The sequence below is a fragment of the Schistocerca serialis genome, chromosome 7 (genome assembly GCF_023864345.2).
Source record: "Schistocerca serialis cubense isolate TAMUIC-IGC-003099 chromosome 7, iqSchSeri2.2, whole genome shotgun sequence".
Classification (NCBI taxonomy): Eukaryota; Metazoa; Arthropoda; class Insecta; order Orthoptera; family Acrididae; genus Schistocerca; species Schistocerca serialis.
The window spans coordinates 182,662,809-182,686,437 of record NC_064644.1 but is presented as its reverse complement, the minus strand read 5'-3'; the positions used below and the strand labels follow the sequence as shown (position 1 = coordinate 182,686,437).

General features: G+C 39.4%; 1 protein-coding gene across 1 annotated transcript in view; it reads right to left on the bottom strand.

The window, feature by feature from the left end:
• LOC126412463 (nucleolar protein 6) overlaps positions 1–23,629 on the bottom strand; it is a 141,243-nt gene that overhangs the window by 56,266 nt on the left and 61,348 nt on the right. Inside the window, exons 6-9 of the mRNA XM_050082074.1 lie at positions 18,571–18,877; positions 9,124–9,284; positions 8,892–9,012; positions 7,700–7,860 (exon numbers count right to left, since the gene is read on the bottom strand). Coding sequence (XP_049938031.1) covers positions 7,700–7,860; positions 8,892–9,012; positions 9,124–9,284; positions 18,571–18,877 — 750 coding nt within the window. The remainder of the gene's footprint in view (positions 1–7,699; positions 7,861–8,891; positions 9,013–9,123; positions 9,285–18,570; positions 18,878–23,629) is intronic.

Sequence of the window (23,629 nt, the reverse complement as noted above, 5' to 3'; positions counted from 1 at the left end):
ATTGTATCACACATCTCATCCTAATGGGGTCCAATGATAAAAAAACAAAGAGAAATGGAATATCCTCCTTTAATCTTAGTAGTGATTGTTGATGCCATACTGAAATGTATTCAGATAAGAGCACTTATCACAGAACAAAGTTCAACTGCTTAAGAGTAGTAGTTGTGCTAGCAAAGAAGCAAAACATCCACTCTTCAGACTGCCAAAGTCACTAGTCTGATGGCTGGTTGGAGTCTGTTTTGCTCAACTGTAGGAATGCACGAGTAGGCATGCAGATTTTGAACCACATGTGGTTAATCACGGAACTTCCGGCCTACTAAAAGAAAGCAGTATGAAGCATTCAAACTCTACTGATACATAGACCAACCAGGTTTTTTAAAACACTATTGCTTTTTCCTTACGAAAACGTTACCACACAGGAAAAAATACATATTTGATAAAAATGACATTTTTTCTTAAATCCAGTTTAAAGTGCAGAAGTAGTACAATCATTCCATTATTTCATAAATTCCAATCATCCATTTTGCAGGTGGGAGTTGCACACGGATACCTCATTAGCATGAGTACTGCTCGCAAAAAGAAAAATAGGAAAAAAAAAACAGCAAGACTCTGTGTTCAAGTCCTAGTCTAGCACAGATCTACATCCACAACTTTAGTCTGCATTAGTGCAAAGTACTTCATATCATTTTAGTCACTCACTGTCCTATTCCAATCACATATGCTGTGAGGGATTAATGACTAACCGAATAACTCCTACATGCCCTAACCTCTGTCATTTTATTTCCATGATCGCTACAAGATACATACAGGGTGTTTCTGGAAGAATATTAAATATTTTAAAAGTTGGTAGTATGAACTAATTCACATAAAACACTCCTTCAAATGTGAGTCCTACTTTTAGTGGTCACAGAGATATGACTTCACTTGGCATGTTGGTATTCCAGTTACTATGGGTTTACTTATTGACTCACATTTTTGTTTTGAAGTTCAAGTTGTGCATGAGTTTACATAATTGAATTTTTCAACTGTGATTGCAATTTGTTGGCCAATTCTAATGTAGTATTTAAGCATGCCACACGCATTCACACATGCTGAGTATGTCAATATGGTATTTGGTAGACAATACAGTAGATGATTCAAGTTGGCACCATGTAGGGGCACAAGTGTGCGTGTGTGACAGAGAGGAGAAGTCCCCACTCTATCTTGTCACAGGATAATTCCAAAAGCTACGAAGTGAATATGATATCTAAGTGATCCCATATTTCATTAAATCAGGCAATGACAGTTATTTCCTTTAGGTTACAGTGCTGTCAGCAAGCTGCATGAAAGTGTTGTCAACTCCCTGACCACAAAGAGTGGTGGTGGTGGTGGTGGTGGTGGTGATGATGATGATGTCCAATACTCCTTGACAGAGCATATGGGACGATGTGGGAGACCCGCACTGCCGTACTAGGCGAGGTCCTAGTGGAGGTAGTTTGCCATTGCCTCCCTCCGACTGTAATGGGGAAGAATGATGATGACGATGATGGCAACACAACACCCAGTCATCTCAAGGCAGGTGAAAATCCCTGACCCCACTGGGAATCGAACCCGGGACCCCGTGCTCATGAAGCGAGAACACTACCGCAAGACCATGAGCTGCGGACCACCTTTAGAAAATAACAAATCTTGTAACAGCTCTCTTTTAACAACTCCCCAGCTAGAATACTCATGTGTATACACTTTCCAAATACCATTCAGGGAATGAAAATTGCATTATAATGTCTTGTAGATGCAAGTTCATTATATGAAGAGTATAAACTCAGACTGGGAAAGGATAGGACATAAAATTGACCTTGTCCTCATCCAAGCAACAATTCCAGCATTTGCCTTATGAATTTAGGGAAAACAAGTAAAATCACAATCCAGATGGATAGGCGACGATTTAAACAGCCATCCTAGCGAACACAAATCTTAAAGAGTTACCACTTCACACCAACATCCCTTCAATGCTTGACTAATAAAAATTGTAAATAATGCTGATGACAAACTGCCTGAAAAATGCTTTTATTTAGAGGCTAATTCACTTTAAGAGCTGTCTTTCAAATCTGCTTAGCATAGCCAGTACACATGTTACCTTCAACCTCTCTCTGCTTGTACTACAGCATTAATTAACAGCATCATACACCATGTCACAATACAATAAAAAAAACAATCATAAAGGAATACTACAGAACCCTATAAATACTCTAAACAACACCATACTTGGTTGCAAACAGTGTGCTGAAGGTATGCCCAAATTTATGATGAAGTACCTAGTATTATGCTTTTTAGTGTGGTTTACAAAAAGCCAATCCTCTTGAAGTATAGTCTCAGGCTGTGTTCTTTATTATGACATAGTTTATGATCTATTAATACTGTATGTACGGGATGTATGTACACTATGTGATCAAAAGTATCCAGACACCTGGCTGAAAATGACAAAAGTTCGTCGCGCCAACCATCAGTAATGCTGGAATTCAATATGGTGTTGGCCCACCCTTAGTCTTGATGACAGCTTCCAATCTCGCAGGCATACATTCAATCAGGTGCTGGAAGGTTTCTTGGGGAACGGCAGCCCATTCTACACGGAGCGCTACACTGAGGAGAGGTATCAATGTTGGTCAGTGAGGCCTGGCATGAAGTCGGCGTTCCAAAACATCCCCAAGGTGTTCTATAGGATTCAGGTCACAGCTCTGTGTAGGCCAGTCCATTACAGGGATGTTATTGTCATGTAACCACTCCGCCACAGGACTTGCATTATGAACAGGTGCTCGATCATGTTGAAAGATGCAATTGCCATCCTCGAATTGCTCTTCAACAGTGGGAAGTAAGAAGGTGCTTAAAACATCAATGTAGGCCTTTAATGTGATAGTGAAACACAAAACAACAAGGGGCGCAAGCCCCCTCCTTGAGAAACATGACAGCACCATAACAACACTGCCTCCAAATTTTACTGTTGGCACTACACGTGCTGGCAGATGATGTTCACCGGGCACTTGCCATACGCACACACTGCCATCAGATCGCCGCATTGTGTACCGTGATTTATCACTCCACACAACATTTTTCCACTGTTAAATTGTCCAATATTTAAACTCTTTACACCAAGCAAGGCGTCATTTGCCATTTACCGGCGTCATTTGGCATTTACCGGTGTGATGTGTGGCTTACAAACAGCTGCTCGACCATGAAATCCAAGTTTTCTCACCTCCCGCCTAACTGTCATAGTATTTGCAGTGGATCCTGATGCAGTTTGGAATTCCTGGAATTCCTGTGTGATGGTCTGGATAGATGTCTGCCTGTTATACAATACAACCCTTATCAACCGTTGGCAGTCTCTATCAGTCAACAAACTTGGTCGGCCTGTACGCTTTTGTGCTGTACGTGTCCTTTCACATTTCCACTTCACTATCACATTGGAAACAGTGGACCTAGGGATGTTTAGGAGTGTGGAAATCTCGTGTGCAGACATATGACACAAGTGACACCCACAATCATCTGAGCATGTTCGAAATCTGTGAGTGCCACAGAGTTCCCCAGTCTGCTCTCCCAAGATGTCTAATGACTACTGAGATTTCTGATATGGAGTACCTAGCAGTAGGTGGCAGCACAATGCACTCAATATGAAAAACGCATGCTTTTGGGGGTGTCCGATACTTTTGATCACATAGTGTACATCTGCACTTTAAAATGATTGAACAGTTTAAACTGGCCAATAATGTAGATTAAAACATTTTGTTTAAAATAAATTGATGTTTTTGTTGTGATCTTCAGTCCTTAGATTGTTTTGGTGCAGCTCTCCATGCTACTCATCCTTGTGCGAGCCTCTTCATCTCCAATAACTACTGCAACCTACTTTCTTCTGAATCTGCTTACTGTATTCATCTCTTTGTCTCCCTCTACGATTTTTACTCTCCCACTTCCCTCCAATACTAAACTGGTGACCCCTTGATGTCTCAGAATGTTTCCTATTAACTGATCTCTTCTTTTGGTAAAGGTGTGCCAAAAATTTCTTGTCTCCCCAATTCTGTTCAGTACCTCCTCATTAGTTATGTGATCTACCCATCTATAATTCAACATTCTTCAGTAGAGTCACATTTTGAAAGCTTCCATTCTCTTTTGTCTGAACTGTTTATCATCCATGTTTCACTTCCGTAATGGCTACATTCCATACAAATACTTTCAGAGAAGACTTCCTAACACTTAAATCTATTATCAATGTAAAAAAAAAAAAACTCTTGTTCAGAAATGCTTGTCTTGTCACTGCCAGTCTACATTTTATATCCTCTCTACTTCGGTCCTCACAGTTATTTTGCTGCCCAAGTAGCAAAACTCATATACTACCTTCAGTGTCTCGTTTCCTAATCTAATTCCCTTAGAATCACCTGATTTAATTCTACTACTTTCTATTATCCTTGTTTTGCTTTTGATGATGTTCATCTTCTGTTCTCCTTGCAAGACAATGTCAACATCATTCTACTACTCTTCCAAGTCCTTTGGCTGTCTCTGACAGAATTACAATGTCATCAGCAAACCTCAAAAATTTCATTTCTTCTCACTGGACTTTAACTCCTACTCCAAATTTTTCTTTGGTTTCCTTTACTGTTTGTTCAGTGTACAGATTGAAGGACATCGGAGACAGGCTACAACACTGTCTCACTCCCTTCACAACCACAGCTTCCCTTTCAAGGCCCTCTACTCTTATAACTGCTGTCTGGTTGCTGTACAAGTTGTAAATAGCCTTTTGCTCCCTGTATTTTACCCTTGCTACCTTCAGAATTTCAAAGAGAGTGTTCCAGTCAACCCTGTCAAAAGCTTTCTCTAAGTCTACAAACGCTAAAAATGTAGGTTTGCCTTTCTTTAACCTATCTTCTGAAACAAGTCAGTAATGCCACATTTGTTTCTATATTTCTCCGGAATTCAAACTGATCTTCCTCAAGGTCAGCTTTTACCAGTTCTTTGGTTCTTCTGTAAAGGATCTGTATTAGTATTTTGCAACCATGACTTATTAAACTTATAGTTTGGCAACTTTCATACTTGTCAGCAACTGCTTTCTTTCGAATTACAATTATCAAATTATTTTCAAATTCTGAGGATATTTCTTCTGTCTCATATATCTTGCTCACCAGACATATATGTTTTGTCATGGTTGACTCTCCAAAGGCTATCAATAGTTCTGACAGACTATCGTCTACTCCAGGGGACTTGTTTCGACTTAGATCTTTCAGAGCTCTATCAAATTCTTCTCATCTTCATCCTTATACACTACCCTTTCTATAATCTTGCCTATTAGTTTCTCTCCCTTGCACAGACCATCTATATACTCCTTCCACCTTTTCCTTTCTTTTGTTAGTACTGGTTTCCCATCCGAGCTCTTGATATTCATACACGTGGTTCTCTTCTCTCCAAAGGTCTCTTTAATTTTCCTGTAGGCAGTATCTATCTTACCCCTAGTGAGATAAGCCTCTACAGCCTTACATTTGTCCTCTAGCCATCCCTGCTTATCCATTACGCATTTCCTGTCAATCTCATTTTTTAGACATTTGTATTCTTTTTCCAGCTTCATTTACTGTATTTTTATATTTTCTTCTTTCATCAATTAAATTCAGTATCTCTTCTGTTACCCAATGATTTCTAAAAGCCCTCATATTTTTACATACTTGATCCTCTGCTGCCTTAACTATTTCATCTCTCAAAGCTACCCATTTGTTTTCAACTGTTTCCTTTCCTCTGTTCTAGTCAACTGTTGTCTAATGCTCCCTCTGAAACTCTCAACAATCTCTGGTTCTTTGAGTTTATCCAGGTCGAATCCCCTCATTTTCCTATCTTTTTCCAATTTCTTAAGTTTTAATCTACAGTTCATAACCAACAAATTGTGGTCAATGTTCACACCTGCCCCGCAAGTGTCTTACAATTTAAAATCTGGTTCCTAAATCTCTGTCCTACCATTATATAATCAATCTGGAACCTTGTGGTGTCTCCAGGTCTCTTCCGAGTATACAACCTCCTTTTATGATTCTTAAACCATGTGTTAGTGATTATGCTCTGTGCAAAATTCTACCAAGTGGCTTCCTCTACACAATGCTGGTGACTACTCTGAAGGACAGTAACAGGTGCAAACATGTAACTCTTTTGTATCAGTTGTGAAAAAATAGTTGCCACTATTTAAGTTCCAACACTCATTGGTGAAACCCTTAAAAGTGAACATAGTACCAGTGCCAGTTCACCATGAAAACTGTCAAGTAAATCACACTTTTACGTACATAGTCATGGTAGATCAAAGTAACATTATGTTTAATACCTGGACTTTTATTTTTATTATTTTATTAGCACATTACACTGCTGCCTGATGCGTTGCTTAGCTTAGACCCCCCGCACACACAAAGCCCCCTGCCAGTAAGTTCACTGCTGGCAACTAGTGTGTTGCTTTGCAGACAGTCTTTATTTCACAGACAAACTCTGCAAAGTAGACTACTCTAATATACACACCTATTGATGTAAATGCTATTTGGTAGCTGCCCACTGGTGTGTACTGCAGTCCTGGCCCATTTAGGGGGACCCTACGTTTCTCAATGCTATGACACAAATTTAGGATGTCACATCCTAGATTGGCACAGAACCTTTGAAGTCTTTCGTTCAATCTTCCACTTGACTTACAAGCTGAGGGCCATGATTAGTTAAACAACGGTGGTATTCTCAACCTTCTCTGCCAGTAACTGGAATGATGATCCCATTATTGCATCTCTCAAGAAAATGTATTGTTCCTATAGAATGAAAATGTATGAAAAATGTGTTGCACTACGTATATAATATCAGCATTTATTTTCTCATTCAAGCCTTCAGGATATTCTTCAATTACAAATGTATCGCATATCTTGTATACAATAGTGAACACCACGTACCTGTTGTTAATTTACTCTGATGAAGTGCTGAAAAATCTTCTCTAAAGCTCATAATACTGTGATGATCCATACTTCAATCATCCACAGCTCTTCACACAACAGCTACTTTTCGAGATCAATGTCAGTAATCACATATTTCATCTACTTTTCATTAGTTCTCACTCCATTGGCTAGTTCATTCTACAGTTTCATCCCTTTCTTCTAGTTGAGAATTGAATTATGTGCCTGATACTAGTCAACCTTCTGTTTCTTTGGTGAAAGTCAGTTTCCCATCAAACAAACACATAAAATTTCAGAATTTCTCACAGAATTTGCATGAAAGCATCTGACTGATTCTAATCTTTGCAACACCACATGTCAATGAGAACTACAATCATAATAAAGTCTGGCTACTATTATAATAACTTAAGAAATGCACTAAAAACATTACTGACAGGTGTAACCACAATTTGTGAGTGTCTATGATGTTAAAAATCTACTGAGAGCAAGAAAACTCATGGTGTGCACACAACACAACAAGCAGGGTCATCAGGAAAAATGTGTGCAGCACAAAGTGCTTTTATTGCTATGCAGTCCTTTTCAGATCAAGCATTACAGTAAATTACACAACTGCCTCCAAAACACCAAATACATTACACACTGCAAAGTGCTAAACAAAATCAGGAGCATTAATTATTTAGCTAACTGTACAAATTCTGTATTGTTCAAATAAACATAAATCATGATTTAAACATCCTATTTTGCTCTAGTAAACAAAAACACATGCAATTAATTACCATCTGGAAGGTCTCCTTTGTCATATCGGCACAGATGTTACAGAAACCAGAAATATCCACAAACACAACTTCATAATGTTCATGGTATTCTGATAATGTTGGTACATTATCAGCATCAGCTGGTGTTAAACTAATACCATTGGTGACCCAGTCAGCCTGTGCTACAAAAGAAAATATACACTATTAAAAACTCTATATGAGCTGAAAGTTGCAATTTATGCGTTAAATTTGTCTTATATACTGGGTATGTCCATAAAGTAAAGAGACTGGGTCTGCTAAAAAGAATTTATTGATCCAGTTGGTGCACATTGTTAAAATTGCTAACATAGTCTCCTTGGGTCCCGATACACCACTGCCAATGCAATTTCCATGTTGCAAAGGCTCCCAGCAAGTCAGCTGACTTAATCTCTTTCACAGACACTGTGACAGCCCACTGGATGGCAGGAACATCACCAAAACGGAGACCTTTCAGGCTTCTCTTCAGTTTTGGGAATAGAATGAAGTCTGATAAGCTTGTATCTGGAATCTACAGTGGCTGCAGCAAGGTTGCAATCTCTATCCAGGCAGGTAGGTGGTAGCAATGAAGGTAATTTGGGCCGGAGTGATGTCATGGTGGAGCTTCCAATGATCAGCAGTCTCTGGTAGTTCCAATTGGATGGTTCTGTGCAAGTGCTCTTTAATGTCTTTGTAGAAAATGGAATTGACGTTCATCCCAGAGGTACAAATGCCTTGCACTTTTCACTTCGGCCACATTTTCATCCAAAATATTCATTGAAGGGCGTCCAGATCGCTCCATGTCTTCAACAGTCTCCCGTCCGTTGCAACTCATTGAACCACAGGAAACCTAGGCCCATAACAGGGTGTCATCTTTGTAAGCCTCCTTAATCACAGAAAGTATCTCAGAAGCAGTTTTGCCTAGATAAATGCAAAATTTAATTGTGTAACAAGCTCCAGCGAAAGTTTCATTTTTCACATTTTCTACTGTGACTCAAAAACAGCTTTTGTGTCATGCATGATCCTCACAGTGTCAGAGCTCGGACACGACTGCTGCCTGGTGTGTTGTTTAGTTTAGACCCCCAACACAAATCCCCCCACTGAGGAACACACTGCTGGCGACTGGAGTGCTGCTCGGTGGCTAGTCTCATTACTTCACAGACAAACTCTGTAAAGTAGGCTATTTCACTATACATACCTAAACTGTTCCAGACGTAACGTGCTATTTGGTAGCTGCTCATTGAATTATTCAGTCGACGCATGTTGAGAAGGTACGCAACATACATGGTCATAATAAAGCCAGAGAAGCCTCCAAAACCCTATGGAATGTATTGAATATGTAGACAGATCAAACAAAACAGAAGTGACTCACAAATGCCAACATAATATTTTAAATGAAAAATAAGTTTCAGACAAATATCTAGCCATACCTGATCAAGTTCTCTTTGCCGAAGCCACACCTTCAATAAAACAATCCCATCACGAATGTTACTATGTGTCTCCAGTAACTGCACAAGATAATCGTTGTAACTTAAGGCAGCAACATCTCTGGCAATGCTACTATTGTAATGAGGGGTTGGCGTTCCGGCATCTACATACAACAAACATAAATAACAGCACACATTATTTAACTAGAAGTTCTGGTTTTGGCACATATGTTGTCACACAAAGATGAATGTTATATCTTGTTATGAATTCTTTCAATTGCAAACAGCACTCAGTGATACAATGCCTGTCAGAATCAATTCTACTTTTGTCCAGTGTTGTGGTTGAAAAGAGGAAAAAGACATTCTCTGAGAAACAAATAAGGAAATAATGTTCTCTTGAGCTGTAGAGATGCATTATACTACTTGTATACTTTGGGAAGATTGATACCTATTGTATATTTCAAAGACAAATAGCTGCAATGAGCTGTGAAGGTGGAGTTTGAGTCAGGCCTAGTTAGTTCACTTAATGTGACTATTGCTTGTGAAAGGCAAAGGTTCAGACTCATTTCTCATCCATCCGAGTGTTTAATGTCAAGAAATATCATAATAGTGCTGCTGCAATGCTACATTCTGCTGCTGAGTGTAAGATTCCTTCTGGAAATGAAACATAGAATGTGGCTAATCATCCTCCACAATATTCTGTCCCTTAGCAGTGCTAATTTAGTGTGGTATGCAGGTCAGCTTCTGCAGAGTTCGCAAAGCAGGGGAAAGGTACCGACTAAATTGAAGCTGTGACGACGGGCCATGGGCAGTGTCTGAATGCTCTGTCAAAAAAGAACAAACACTGTCCATGAAAGGCAAGAGTCCAGTTCACATTCCAATCCAGTACACAGTTTCAATCTGTCAGAAAATTTCACAATAGTGCATACTCTGCATTAAAATATTCATTCTGATATTCATTCACTGTTTAGGAGAAAACTGTATAATAAACTCACAGCAGTCTCTGAACAAACATTAAATACAAACAGAGAAATTCCAACAACACTCTTTAAAAGAAAATAGCTCTCAATTGCCAATGCTGGAGAATATCTGGAGTGAAATAAAGGCAGTGTGTGTGTGTGTGTGTGTGTGTGTGTGTGTGTGTGTGTGTGTGTGTGTGATTTCTGCTTCTGAATAAGGACTTTTTGTCTGAAAATCAAAAGTTAAGCAATCTCTTCATTGTGTCTATTTGCGTGCATGTGTGTTTCCTGCTTCTGAAGAAGGATTTTTTGTTTGAAAGTCACACATTAAGCAATCTCTTCATTGTGTCTGTCTGCAACTCAAGAGAAAGAGATCATATATGTAAGAGAGGGTTCCAGGACTAAACAAAACCCACATTAAGGCAGAAAAAAGCTTCTACTAACCACACAGCAGCAGTCGCCAGTGCCAACAAATGGTGAAATCACGTATGTAAAAATGTTACCGAAGGTCGTACGGACAATTCCAACTTGACATGAGGAAACAGCACAGGGATAACCTGACAGTCAACCAACAATTCAGTTAGCTATTTTAATAAGAATTTACAGAAAAGGAATTATGATAAATCATGAGGACTAAGGGAAAGAGTAAATTTGAGACTTCTATTGTATAAGCACAATGAAAAAAGATTTGTATGACAACTGATTAGCAAATTATTGTTTGCAGTCAGCTGAAGGCTCCCAAAAGTGTACAATTATGTACAAAACCTTGCTGCAGTTTGCTAGAGCATAGATCAGTTGAATCAGTTCTCAGATAGGTTTCTGATCATATATCTATGCAACTCATTGTAAAGATTTTATGATTTTTCTGTTTTTTAATACAATAAGTATAGCAGCACAGACTGTGGACTGTGATTCCATTCACACTTTTCTTTTCTTTTTTTGAAAAGAAATTTTTTTTATACATTACAAATCACTGAGTTTAACTAGATCATTAATCCCAATAAATATTCAAAATGGCATCCTGAACTTCTACTAACTTCATTAGTTAATGAGATCCACTGCTTATTCATGTCCAATATCCAATTGATGCATCCATCTGCAGCAACAAAGAGGAAGAGAAAATATGGTAAGTCTGGAGGCCAATAAAATCTATCCATTGTATTTTCACAGGTAATTCACACACATGTTAACCATATGCACTCTTGATATGAGTCTGCCAGGTAAGCGTTACGGTGCATTATGCGAGGTCTTTGATTATGTGGGTTTGTTTTGTATGCGAGCCTTGAAAATGTTTCTCATCATTTCCTCTGGCCTCATAACACATTCAGCAGCCAGACATTTACCAAGTCTGCAAAAACTGAATATTTAACATATTTACTTTACCTCTCTTTTACATCTACCCCTCAACAACTTCACCAACCTCTCTCTCTTTCTCTCCCCCTCTCAAATGGATTTTATTCCTCTGATGTTTTCATTGAGGCTCACACCACCTGAGGCAACTATGCATCTTACTGGACAAATGCTTCAAAAGTAGCACCTCTTTCCCACAATCACAATATACAACACCGTCCCCAATAACTACTCAACTCCACTCCAAGAAGCCCAGTATGCATTAACTACTTAATGTCCTCCTCCTCGCATATCCTAGCCACAATCAAACCACAAGTGCAGTCCTAAACTTCTCATCTAGGCCCCTCTTTGATCCTGCGACATCTGTTCCTTTTACAAACTAAATCTTTAGCTCACAACTGTTCCTAACGACCGTATGCCATCCATCCAGACTGAGCTGCAGAAAATCTTATAAACTCCCTCACAAGAAATCACAACTTTATCCACAGAATTCCTTGCCAGTCCTGGCCCAAGCATGCCAACCTTTTACCTACTTCCCAAAATAAACAAACACAGCCATCCTGGTTATCCTGTTGCAGAGGGCTTCAAAGTCCCTATCAAACACATCCCAGTCCAGGTAGACCAGCATCTCAAGGGCATCTCCCATGACACACAAAAGATAACCACAATCTCCTGAAAAGTTTCAAATCCATTCTTATCCCTCTCCCCCAACATCCTTGTCACTGTTGATGCATCCTGCTTTACATCAAAATCCCACATACACATGGTGCCTCAACCTTTCTGTGGTTGTACATGCACTGTAACTCATGTACAAATACACCAACCATGGAAAGCAGTCCCCTTTCGACAGCTGTTATTCTGGCTATGAACAACAGTCTGTTATACAGCCATCAATTGCAACACATAATAATTTTGTACAAAGGTTCTGGCACAATGTAAATACTTCAGGAGTAAAGTAGACCACTCACCAAAAGGCAGAGGTGTTGCTGTCAACAGGTGCAAACACAAAAAAGAAAGAAAGCTTAATAGCTTTCAGAGTAATCTTTTTTCGAGCTAGAGTAAAAAGACAGACACTCAGGTAGACAGACAGATAGAAAGAAACACACACACACACACACACACACACACACACGTGTGTGTGTGTGTGTGTGTGTGTGTGTGTGTGTGTGCAGATGCCTATGCCCTCATGTGGCACTGAGTGGACACGCAATGCTAGTGCTGTATTTCAGCGGGTGGACTAGGGTGGGGTGGGGATTGTGTCAGGTGGCATGGGCAGAGAGAGAGAGAGAGAGAGAGAGAGAGAGAGAGAGAGAGAGAGAGAGGCAGGAAGCAGAGTTTGGGGGTGGGGGGCTAGCCGTTCAGAATGAATCAGCTGGTTTGCCAGCTAGGAATGCAGGAGGGTGGAGTGGCAGTTGTGTGGGATAGGTGTGTGATGCATAGTTGTCAGAGCCTTTGGGGAGCAGTGCACACTCAAGGTAATATGGGGAGGAGTTGGGAGGAATCGATATGATGAAAGGAATGATAACTGTCCCTATGTCACCTTCATTGTGCACCACTCCCATAGGCTTCGACAACTGTGAATCACGCACCTAGCCTGCGCACCTGCCATCCCTCCCCCTCTCACACCCTAGTCAGCAAACCAGCTGCCTCCTTCTGAGCCACTAGCCATCCAAACCCAGCCCATTTCCCTGCCTCTCACATCTCTCTACCTCTGCCCACCCTATCCAAGACAATGCTCACCCCATTGTAGATCACCTGCCGAAATGCTGCACTAACATTAAAATCTAAAAGTGTAGATTCTTAATCCAAACTTCACATCATGTCGTTTCCATATTTTCTTCTAAGGTCAAACACTGATTTTGTTTACATCATCCACGCGCTGTTTCAGAAGAGAATGTGTAAGTTTCCAAAAGAGTCTGGCAACACCCTTCACATATTATTACCATTCCCTGATATCCATTAACAGCATAGCTTATTTGGTCACACAATCACAACTGACATGATGTACTACACTTTTTCCACATTCCACACTAGTGAAAGAAATGTATGTTTTATAAGCAGTCGAAATGTGAATAAAAAGTTCATTTTCAACCCTCCAGTATTTTCCAACAGTGTGTATTCATAAGATCAACAAAATGGTCTTCCTGCACATTAAGGCTACCATGTCTCGCATCCATAGTTACATTTAACAGTGTTCCATAAACGCGTGACACCACTGCCTCATATTTCCTCCAGTTACTGCATAAGGCCCGTAATCAAGGCATGGTTCACAACAACTTTCAGCCACATTATCCCCGTCAACAATGAGTAATCAAATAAACAATCACTTCTGATTACTGCAGCTAAACACAGAAAAAGTGGTAATACTATGAAGAAATATTGACAGATAGTATATTTGTACAAGTAGCAAATAATGCAAAAGAAATAATTATTGGATGTAGACTCTTATGTGTACATTCATAATTTATTTTGAAAAGGGTAGATTCCACTCATCATATAGCAGAGATGCTGAGTCGCAGATAGGCACAACAAAAAGCCTGTCAGAATGTCAGCTTTTGGTCAACAAGATCTTCATCAAAAATAGACAACAGAGGTCATACTGGCCCAGTCTAACCTCAGCAGCCAGAGACAATAGTGGTCGTGTGCGTGTGTGTGTGTGTGTGTGTGTGTGTGTGTGTGTGTGTGTGTGTGTGTGTGTGTGTGTTTTTCTTTATTTTCAACGAAGGCTTTGTTGGCTGAAAGCTCACTTTCTGTTAGTCTTTTTGTTGTGCCTATCTGCGACTCAGCATCTCCGCTGTATGATGAGCAGCAACTATCCTTTTCATCATATCATCACATTCCACCCTGGATTCTCCTCTTTTTCATCATTTATTTGTAATCGATAATGATAGAACACTATTAGGAAGAGAAAATATTCATTTGTTCATATTTTCTGTGAATTAGCAGTGGATAAACAATATATTCTGAAAAAGTTAATTGATTCTTAAACTTTAGTGCATTACAGTACAGCATATCACTTTGCTGATGTTATGTGTTGCACAACCATCTGATGAGCCGACAAATATGAACCATGGACCTTGCCACTGGTGGGAAGGCTTGCGTCCCTTAGCAATGCAGATAGCTGTACTGTAGGTGCAACCACAATGGAGGGGTATCTCCTGAGAGGTGATGCAAATGTGTGGTTCCTGAAGAGGGATAGCAGCCTTTTCTGTAGTTGCAGGGGGAACAGTCTGGATGATTGACTGATATGACCTTGTAACATTAACCAAAATAGCTTTGCTGTGCTGGTACTGAAAACAACGGGAAACTCTAGCTGTAATTTTTCCAAGGGCATGCAGCTTTACTGTATGGTTAAATGATGATGGTGTTCTCGTTATCAGGAGAAACAAAACTGGCATTCTACGGATCGGAGCATGGAATGTCAGACTCCTTAATCAAGCAGGTAGGTCAGAAAATCTGAAAAGGGAAATGGATAGGTTAAAATTAGATTTCGTGCGAATTAATGAAGTTCGGTGGCAGGAGGAGCAAGACTTCTGGTCAGGTGAATACAGGGTTATAAATACAAAATCAAATAGAAGTAATGCAGGAGTAGTTTAACAATGGGGGAAAAAAAAAAAAAATAGGAGCACGGATAAGATACTATGAACAGCATAGTGAACGCATTACTGTAGCTAAGGTAGACACAAAGCCCACGCATACCACAAGTTTATATGCCAATTAGCTCCGCAGACAATGAAGAGTTTGAAGAAATGTATGATGAGATAAAAGAAATTATTCACACAGTGAAGGGAGATGAAAATTTAATAGCCATGGACGACTGGAATTCGATAGTAGGAAAAGGAAGAGAAGGAAAAGTAGAAGGTAAGGAATGAAAGAGGAAGCTGTCTGGTAGAATTTTGCACAGAGCATTAACTTTATCACAGCTAACACTTGGTTTAAGAATCATGAAAGAAGGTTGTATACGTGGAAGAAGCCTGGAGACACTGGAATGTTTCAGATAGATTACATAATGGTAAGACAGAGATTTAGGAACCAGGTTTTAAATCATACTACATTTCCAGAAGCAGATGTGGATTCTGACCACAAGCTATAGGTTATGAACTGTAGATTGAAACTGAAGAAACTGCAAGAAGGTGGGAATTTAAGGAGATGGGAGCTGGATAAACTAAAAGAATCAGATGTTGTAGAGTGTTTCAGAGAGAGCATTGTGGAACAATTGACAAGAACAGGGGACAGAAATATAGTAGAAGGAGAATGGGTAGATTTGAGAGATGAAATAGTGAAGGCAGTGGAGAATCAAGTAGGTAAAAAGATGAGGATTAGTAGAAATCCTTGGGTAACAGAACAGATATTGAATTTAACTGATGAAAGGAGAAAATACAAAAATGCATTAAATGAAGCAGGCAAAAAGGAACACAACCACCTCAAAAATGAGATTGACAGGAAGTGTAAAATGGCTAAGCAGGGGTAGCTTGAGGACAAATCTAGGATTTAGAGGCATATATCACTAGGGGGTAAGATAGATACTGCCAACAGTAAAATTAAAGAGACCTTTGGAGAAAAGAGAACCACTGGTATGAATATCAAGAGTTCAGATGGAAAACCAGTTCTAGGCAAAGAAGGGAAAGCAGAAAGGTGGAAGGAGTATGTAGAGGGTCTATACAAGGGCGTGTACTTGAGGGCAATATTATGGAAATGGAAGAGGATGTAGGTGAAGATGAAATGGGAGATATGATACTGCATGAAGAATTTGACAGAGCACTGAAAGAAAGTCGAAACAAAGCCCCGGGAGTCGACAACATTCCTTTAGAGCTACTGATAGCCTTGGGAAAGCCAGCTGTACCGTCTGGTGAGCAAGATGTATGAGACAGGCGAAATACCCTCAGACTTCAAGAAGAATATACAAATTCCAACCCCAAAGAAAGCAGGTGTAGACAGCTGTGAAAATTACCGAACTATCAATTTAGTAAAAATACTGACATGAATTCTTTACAGACAAATGGAAACAACTGGTAGAAACCAACCTTGGGGACGACCAGTTTGGATTCTGTATAAATGTTGGAACACGTGAGGGAATACTGATCCTATGACTTATCTTAGAAGATTGATTAAGGAAAGGCAAACCTTCGTTTCTAGCATTTGTAGACTTAGAGAAAGCTTTTGACAATGTTGACTGGAATACTCTCTTTCAAATTCTGAAGGTGGCAGGGGTCAAATACAGGGAGTGAAAGGCTATTTAGAATTTGTACAGAAACCAGATGGCAGTTATAAGAGTCAAGGGGCATGAAAGGGAAGCAGTGGTTGGAAAGGGAATGAGGTAGGGTTGTAGCCTATCCTCGATGTTATTCAATCTATACATTGAGAAAGCAGTAAAGGAATCAAAAGAAAAAATTGGAATATGAATTAAAATCCATGGAGAAGAAATAAAAACCTTTAGGTCTGCTAATGACATTGTAATTCTGTCAGAGACAGCAAAGTACCTGGAAAAGCAGTTGAACGGAATGGACAGTGTCTTGAAAGGAGGATATAAGATGAACATCAACAAATGCAAAACGAGGATAATGGAATATAGTCTAACTAAATCAGGTGATGCTGAGGGAATTATATTAGGAAGTGAGACCCTTAAAGTAGCAGATGTGTTTTGCTATTTGGGGAGCAAAATAACTGATGATAGTTCAAGTAGGGATGGTATAAACTGCAGACTGGTAATGGCAAGAAAAGCATTTCTGAAGAAGAGAAATTTGCCAACATTGAGTATAGAATTAAGTGTCAGGAAATTTTTTCTCAAGGTATTTGTATGGTGTGTAGCCATGTATGGATGTGAAACGTGGATGATAAATAGTTTAGACAAGAAGAGAATAGAAGCTTTCGAAATGTGGTGCTACAGAAGAGTGTTGAAAGATGAGATGGGTAGACCATGTAACTAATGAGGAAGTACTGAATAGAATTGGGGAGAAGAGGAATTAGTTGCACAACTTGTCTAGAAGAAGGGAACGGTTGGTAGGACATGTTCTGAGGCATCAAGGGATCACCAATTTAGTACTGGAGGGCAGTGCGGAGGGTAAAAATCATATAGAGGGGGACCAAGAGACAAATACATTAAGCAGATTCAGAAGGATGTAGGGTGCAGCAGTTACTTGGAAATGAAGAAGTTTGTACAGGATAGAGTAGCACAGAGAGCTGCATCAAACCAGTATCTGGACTGAAGACAACAACAAAGTTCATTTAAGCAATGAACTGGTACAGCCTGTTGTTTGGAAGTTTGTTTTCTTTATGTGGATGTGTTCTGGAGTGGACAGCCACAGTGTATCTACCAGCTGGGACAATAATAGCAGTCTTATTATGTTCACAATAATTGCAGCTTGCACGATTTGTTCCACAGAGTCAGGTCCTGCCTTGGAGATATGTGTGACCTGTGGAAGAATGATGGCTGTGACAACCACAATGATATCACAGGATCAAGGGAGAAATTGTTATCTGTGATACTCAAATGGAATCTGTTAAATTTTACAGGCTTTTTTGGATATAACCCATATTAATATATTTGTGATTTTCCAAGTAATAAGCAATCTTTGATATGCACAGTCATTGTAAATGAGAGTTTAATATACAGCACCTCATTTCCGAGAGGTGTTGCATTTATTTCAAGAATCTGGACACTGGATTGTACTCTTAACATCCAGGAATAACTGCAGTACTTTCAGAAACCCAAGTCTGACAGAGAGATATTGGGGAGTGCGAAGAAATAGCATAGTGACAAAATGAATAATATGCAACCATAACTCCAGAGTTAGCTTTACATCGCTACTTAATATCATGAAATTAGCAATGGAACTTAACAGCTTTCAAATTGTAACTAACTTTGGAATTCATAAGAACAAAATTACTGACATTTGATTTTGTAGGATATATATCTTCTACTCAAATGAAAATTATTTCCATTAGTGATATGCAACACATTTCCCATTTATTATACTTGGCCTCCCTGTTTTGAGTAAGCAATTATCTTACGTAGCATCAGTGTTATATTTACAGGATATATGTCACTAAATCAATCAAGAATTTTTGACAATGGTACCAAGTATAAATGGCTATTTTTATCTGTAACTACTGCAACAACAAAAAATTTATTAAAACTTACCACTATCAGTACCATCAGAGTCACCAAAATACCATGATTGCCTCACATTATTTTTTGAAGGTGAAAATCGAGTCATCTTCAAAGATGTTGATTCAGCTGACAAATGCAACAACACAGTTACATGTTTGCTTAATTTACCAGCTGGCTTTAGTTTTAATACTGGTTTCAATGTATTGCCACACCATGTATGGAACATCACTTCCTCAAGTAAATCACTCTCTTGTAAATATGAAGCCAAGTATGCAAGGTACAAGGCACGTTTCTGATGATACCTCTGGTTCAAGTAATCAGTTTTTAGGAAGCATGCCTACACTTGCAAAACAAGAGAAATGTCATAATTAGTAACAGTTAACTAAAAACACAAAAAAATGTATAGTAACAGAAATTAAATCAGAAGAATGACTCCTGATGCACAACATGCAACAAGTGTGTAGATGCAAGATTCAAAGAAAACAAAAAATGTTGGAAATGAAGGCTCAAATGGCTCTAACCACTATGGGGCTTAACATCTGAGGTCATCAGTCCCCGAGACTTAGAACTACTTAAACCTAACTAAACTAAGGACATCACACACATCCATGCCCGAGGCAGGAGTCGAACCTGCAACTGTAGCAGCAGTGTGGTTCTGGAGTGAAGCACCTAGAACTGCTCGGCCACAGCGGCTGGCTTGGAAATGAAGAAATCTAAAAAGTTAATATTATTTGCTATTCAGCATATACCACAGTGTAACAACTAGCAAACTGTAGTACACTGAAACCAACTTGATCTTTTGGAAGAAAATGTTAAATCATTGGCAGATAAAACCACACATAAAGAATGCAACTGTGAGACCATCATAAAAATGATGAATTACAAAACAGGGAAGTGTTAATAAAAATAAATAGTACGTAGAAAACTTTAAAAGTATCAGATCATAACTTAAACTCCACTTATACTTTCCTTAACTGTATTCTTCATTTTACAAAAGTCATGATTAAATCACACATCAATTATAATAGCTGTGCCATTGGTTCCCATGAAGCAGCAACAGCAATAATGAGTGTTGTCTATCCTGACGCAGATCTTCTTCAGATCTATCACTGGAGCAGAACTGTATTTGTACACACTAGAAGTTCTACTTGTAAATGGGCAGAAAAATGTATAAAAGACAGTAGTTGTTCAATCCAAAATTAAGCATTAACATGTAGATTTTACCCTTTCACTGCTCAAGTTGACTTGTCATGCTTACCACTCCCCAGATGCTGATGACATGTTTAAACACAGCCCTGGGTTTTCCTTAAGCACTATCGATGTGTATACACATCCCGTTCCGTCAACTCTCTCAATACTGCAAATGAATTGCTTCTACATCTCAGTGAAAAAACAGTTTCGAGTATTTACTGTACAACATATGTGCCTCACTGCATGCTATCATTTGTGGGAAACCTCGTTTTGATATCTCAAAGTGTTTATGAAATATGAAAATTGTTATGACCACAATTCCCAATGTGCAGGGATGGAATTGGGCATGCGGCATGAAGCCATCCGCCAGATATAACAACCAATAGCTCAAAAACAAAACGAGGTCTCATCCTGCTCTCAATTTTAAATAAAGTTTCAACATCTTATCTATATTTCATACACAGAAACGTAGGAGCCAAAAGCCAACCATATGCAAAGCAAATGCAATGATTTTTACCTCTGTAAATTCTTTAAAATTTCGTGCAGTGCCTTATGTAATTTAATGGTGCACAATAACTGTGGCAAATAGCAAAAGAAATTAAATCCTTTATCAAGCAAAGGTATCAGACAGTAAAATGTGCAAAAATCAATATTCTTCAGCAAACAGTTTTCTTAAAATCAGATGTGTATTTTGTAGCAGCTGGAACACTTGTCTCTCAGCACAGGTTGCACTGTTAGGGTACATGTATGTTGCAGCTTCACCGTTGGCAATTCGCTGCTCGCTGCTGGCACATTACACCTCACTGCCCGCCAGGAGCCTTGTCGAATTTATGCTGCAGCCTCACTGCTCCCACGGGTAATTACAATGCAGCTACTCACACAGCTAGCAGAGTGCTTGTGGAAGCAAATGCAGCACTGCTGGAGTAACCTTGGAGCAGCCAATCATGGCTCAAGTTCCAGTAGATACAGCAATGGTTGCAGTGCAAAACACAAATCACCTTGATATCATGGTCTGGTGAAGATTGGATCAAGTGGTGCAGTGAGCAGCAATTGTGCGGGTTAAATGGGCTGGTAAGACACAGTGGATGTGAGACATCATCGCTGGGTCACACCACTGAGCATCACGGTGGTGGAATAAATGCACCCTTATGCGAGCAATAAGGTAACATCAAAGCTGCACACAGTACAGAATACGGAGAGCATCTATGTAGCAATCAAGAGTTAACTAAAGAACAAAACAATCCATCTTGTTATCCCACCAGTTCAGGATGATTTAATTGTTTACAACATCAATTTCCTTTTCTTTACACAAAGGGGTATAAGTTCAAAAACAAGTAAAAGCGAGACAAAGAATAGTAATATCTTTATGTTAGCGAAAGTATGTATGTCTATTAAGAATTCTTTAGACAGTATGACTCTGTACATTTGCGGGTTAACATGCATAAATATATAGAGCCTCTGAGCAGAAGGAAATAAGTGATTTGTCCCTCTAATCCCCCAGTTTCCTAAGTCCCTCTCATCCCCCAGTTTTCTAATATAAACAAAAAAGGTTTACATCCATATACACTCTTCTGAATAGACTCAGATAGCTCAGGTTCCTGGTATCACTGTTGTCTTTCCTGTTGCTTTTGCTATCACATTATTGACATTGCATTAGCAATATCATTATTATTATTATTATTATTATTATTATTAGTTCAAAGAGGTATTCCTAGCATTATTCAGGCTTGTTAATGCATCTGTAGTGAAAATTTGCTTCGCAATGGTATTACTTGTCTAAATAAAATGCCTTATTTCAAGTGCATTAAGAGTGACTACAATTAGTCAAAGGACTCAAGATAGTTTGTATGTGCAGAAAGGGTGATGACAGCTCACAACAAGAGGAAACAACATTTTGCTGTTGCCAATGTTTGCATCAGTATGTCATTGAGGCAAAATTCTGAATTCAGTCTACATCAATTTCGATGATCCTAATGCTCTCAGACACTTTCTTTTCCCCTCTCTGATAGATTCAGGCCCAGAAAGACTTTGAAAATTTTTGTCAATTCTGACAATGAAGATCTGACATATGTGCAAGGATGAACTTCTAGTTCAACAGAAATTGATACTGAAACAGAAGATACTGGGAATACTAAGTTCAGAAATAACCAATCAGGTGGTAAAAGGTTATCCCCGCTACAACCCTCGCTCAACCTAAAAAAAATGGTTGGTCATGTGACAGGAAAATCACAAAAGAGAAAAATAAACAGAAAGCAGTGGAAAACAAGAGTCACACAAGCAGTACTTGGAAATGAATGAACACAAACCCAAGTGTGAGGAACGTTTTGCAGGAAATGAAAGGGGAAGGACTGAAGCATCCTGGTAGATTGAACTGTGTGTGCTAGACTAGAATGCAGACCCGGAGCCTATGCCTTTCATGGGCAACTGTTCAACCAACTGAGCTGCCCAGGCATGGCTCACAAACTGCTCTCACAAGTTTACTTTAGACACGTCTCTTTCCTATGAGTATGGGTTGTGAGTTGTGCTCAAATAATTCGAATGGTCGAGTAACTGCCTGTGAAAGACAAACATTCTGAGCTCAAATCCAATTCTGGCACACAATTTTAACCTGCCAGAATGTCTCAAACTGGTGCAGGATCCATTTCCAAGTGAAAATTCATTTTGGAGAGGAGAAGAACTTTTTTTGAGGATTTTGGGTTACTTGAAATTATTCTAAACACACTCATGCCTCAAACTTTATCACAACTGCAAAAAATCAGGCAGCAAAGAAAAAAAGTTGAAGATATAACAAGCAGAAAATGAGATTATTAAACCATCTATGAGTCAATGGGCAATTACTCACCATTTCTACAGCATGGACTCCTGACATTAGTAAAATGTTTATAACCACTGTTGTTACAAAAACATAAGCTTCATTCTCCAGTATTATTGATGGTGATGGCGGTGACAACACAGGGCACATTCGCTTAGAAACCAACTCACTGATTCAAAAGTCAAGTGAGTCAGGCAGCCACACATCTGATACCAACATATGGAAGCCACTATATGAGAACACCTTCATCAAAATGTACCTCAAGTTTCACTCCAAGTTATCAGTTATCACAAATATATGGAGAGTACACCCGCATAGAAGAGAAGCCTTTAAGTTTAAGTGTGTACATGAATGTTTCACAAGTTTAACATTTTTATCAAGAAACCACACTTGTTATGAGCTTTATGAGCAAATTTTCCATGTTTTAGAATAATTGAACTTGGAGCTTCAGAATGATTTAACTGTTTATCTAGAATTGGCTGATGTGGCATACAACACAACAACCATGCATACAGGAAGTCCTTTAACTGTTAAAACTAAAGTAGCTATCACTTTTGACATGCTGTAGTGCCTGCCTGCCACTTTGCTAGAATACATTTCATAATTTAATATGGCTGCAAACTGTCAGCAGTGTCTGTTCCTTCAGACATGCTTGCAGGTCTCACAATTAAAGCTTTCAGCCATTGGCCTTCATCAACAACACACACACACCACACACACACACACACACACACACACACGTGCGCACGCACGCACGCACGCACGCAAATGCAACTCAGACGCATGACTGCAGCCTCAGGCAACTGAAAGCACACTACGAGCAGCAGGACCAGTGCATGATCGGAATGGTGACTGGGTGGGGGTAAGGAGGAGACTGGGGTGGGGAGTAGGAGGGATAGTATGGTGGGGGGTCGCGGACAGTGAAGTGCTGCAGGTTAGACGGAGGGCAGGGGAGATGTGGAGAGGGGGGTAGCAGAAAAGGAGAGAAATAGAAAGACTGGGTGTGGTGGTGGAATGACGGATGTGTAGTGCTGGAATGGGATCAGGGAAGGGGCTGATGGGTGAGGACAGTGACTAACAAAAGTT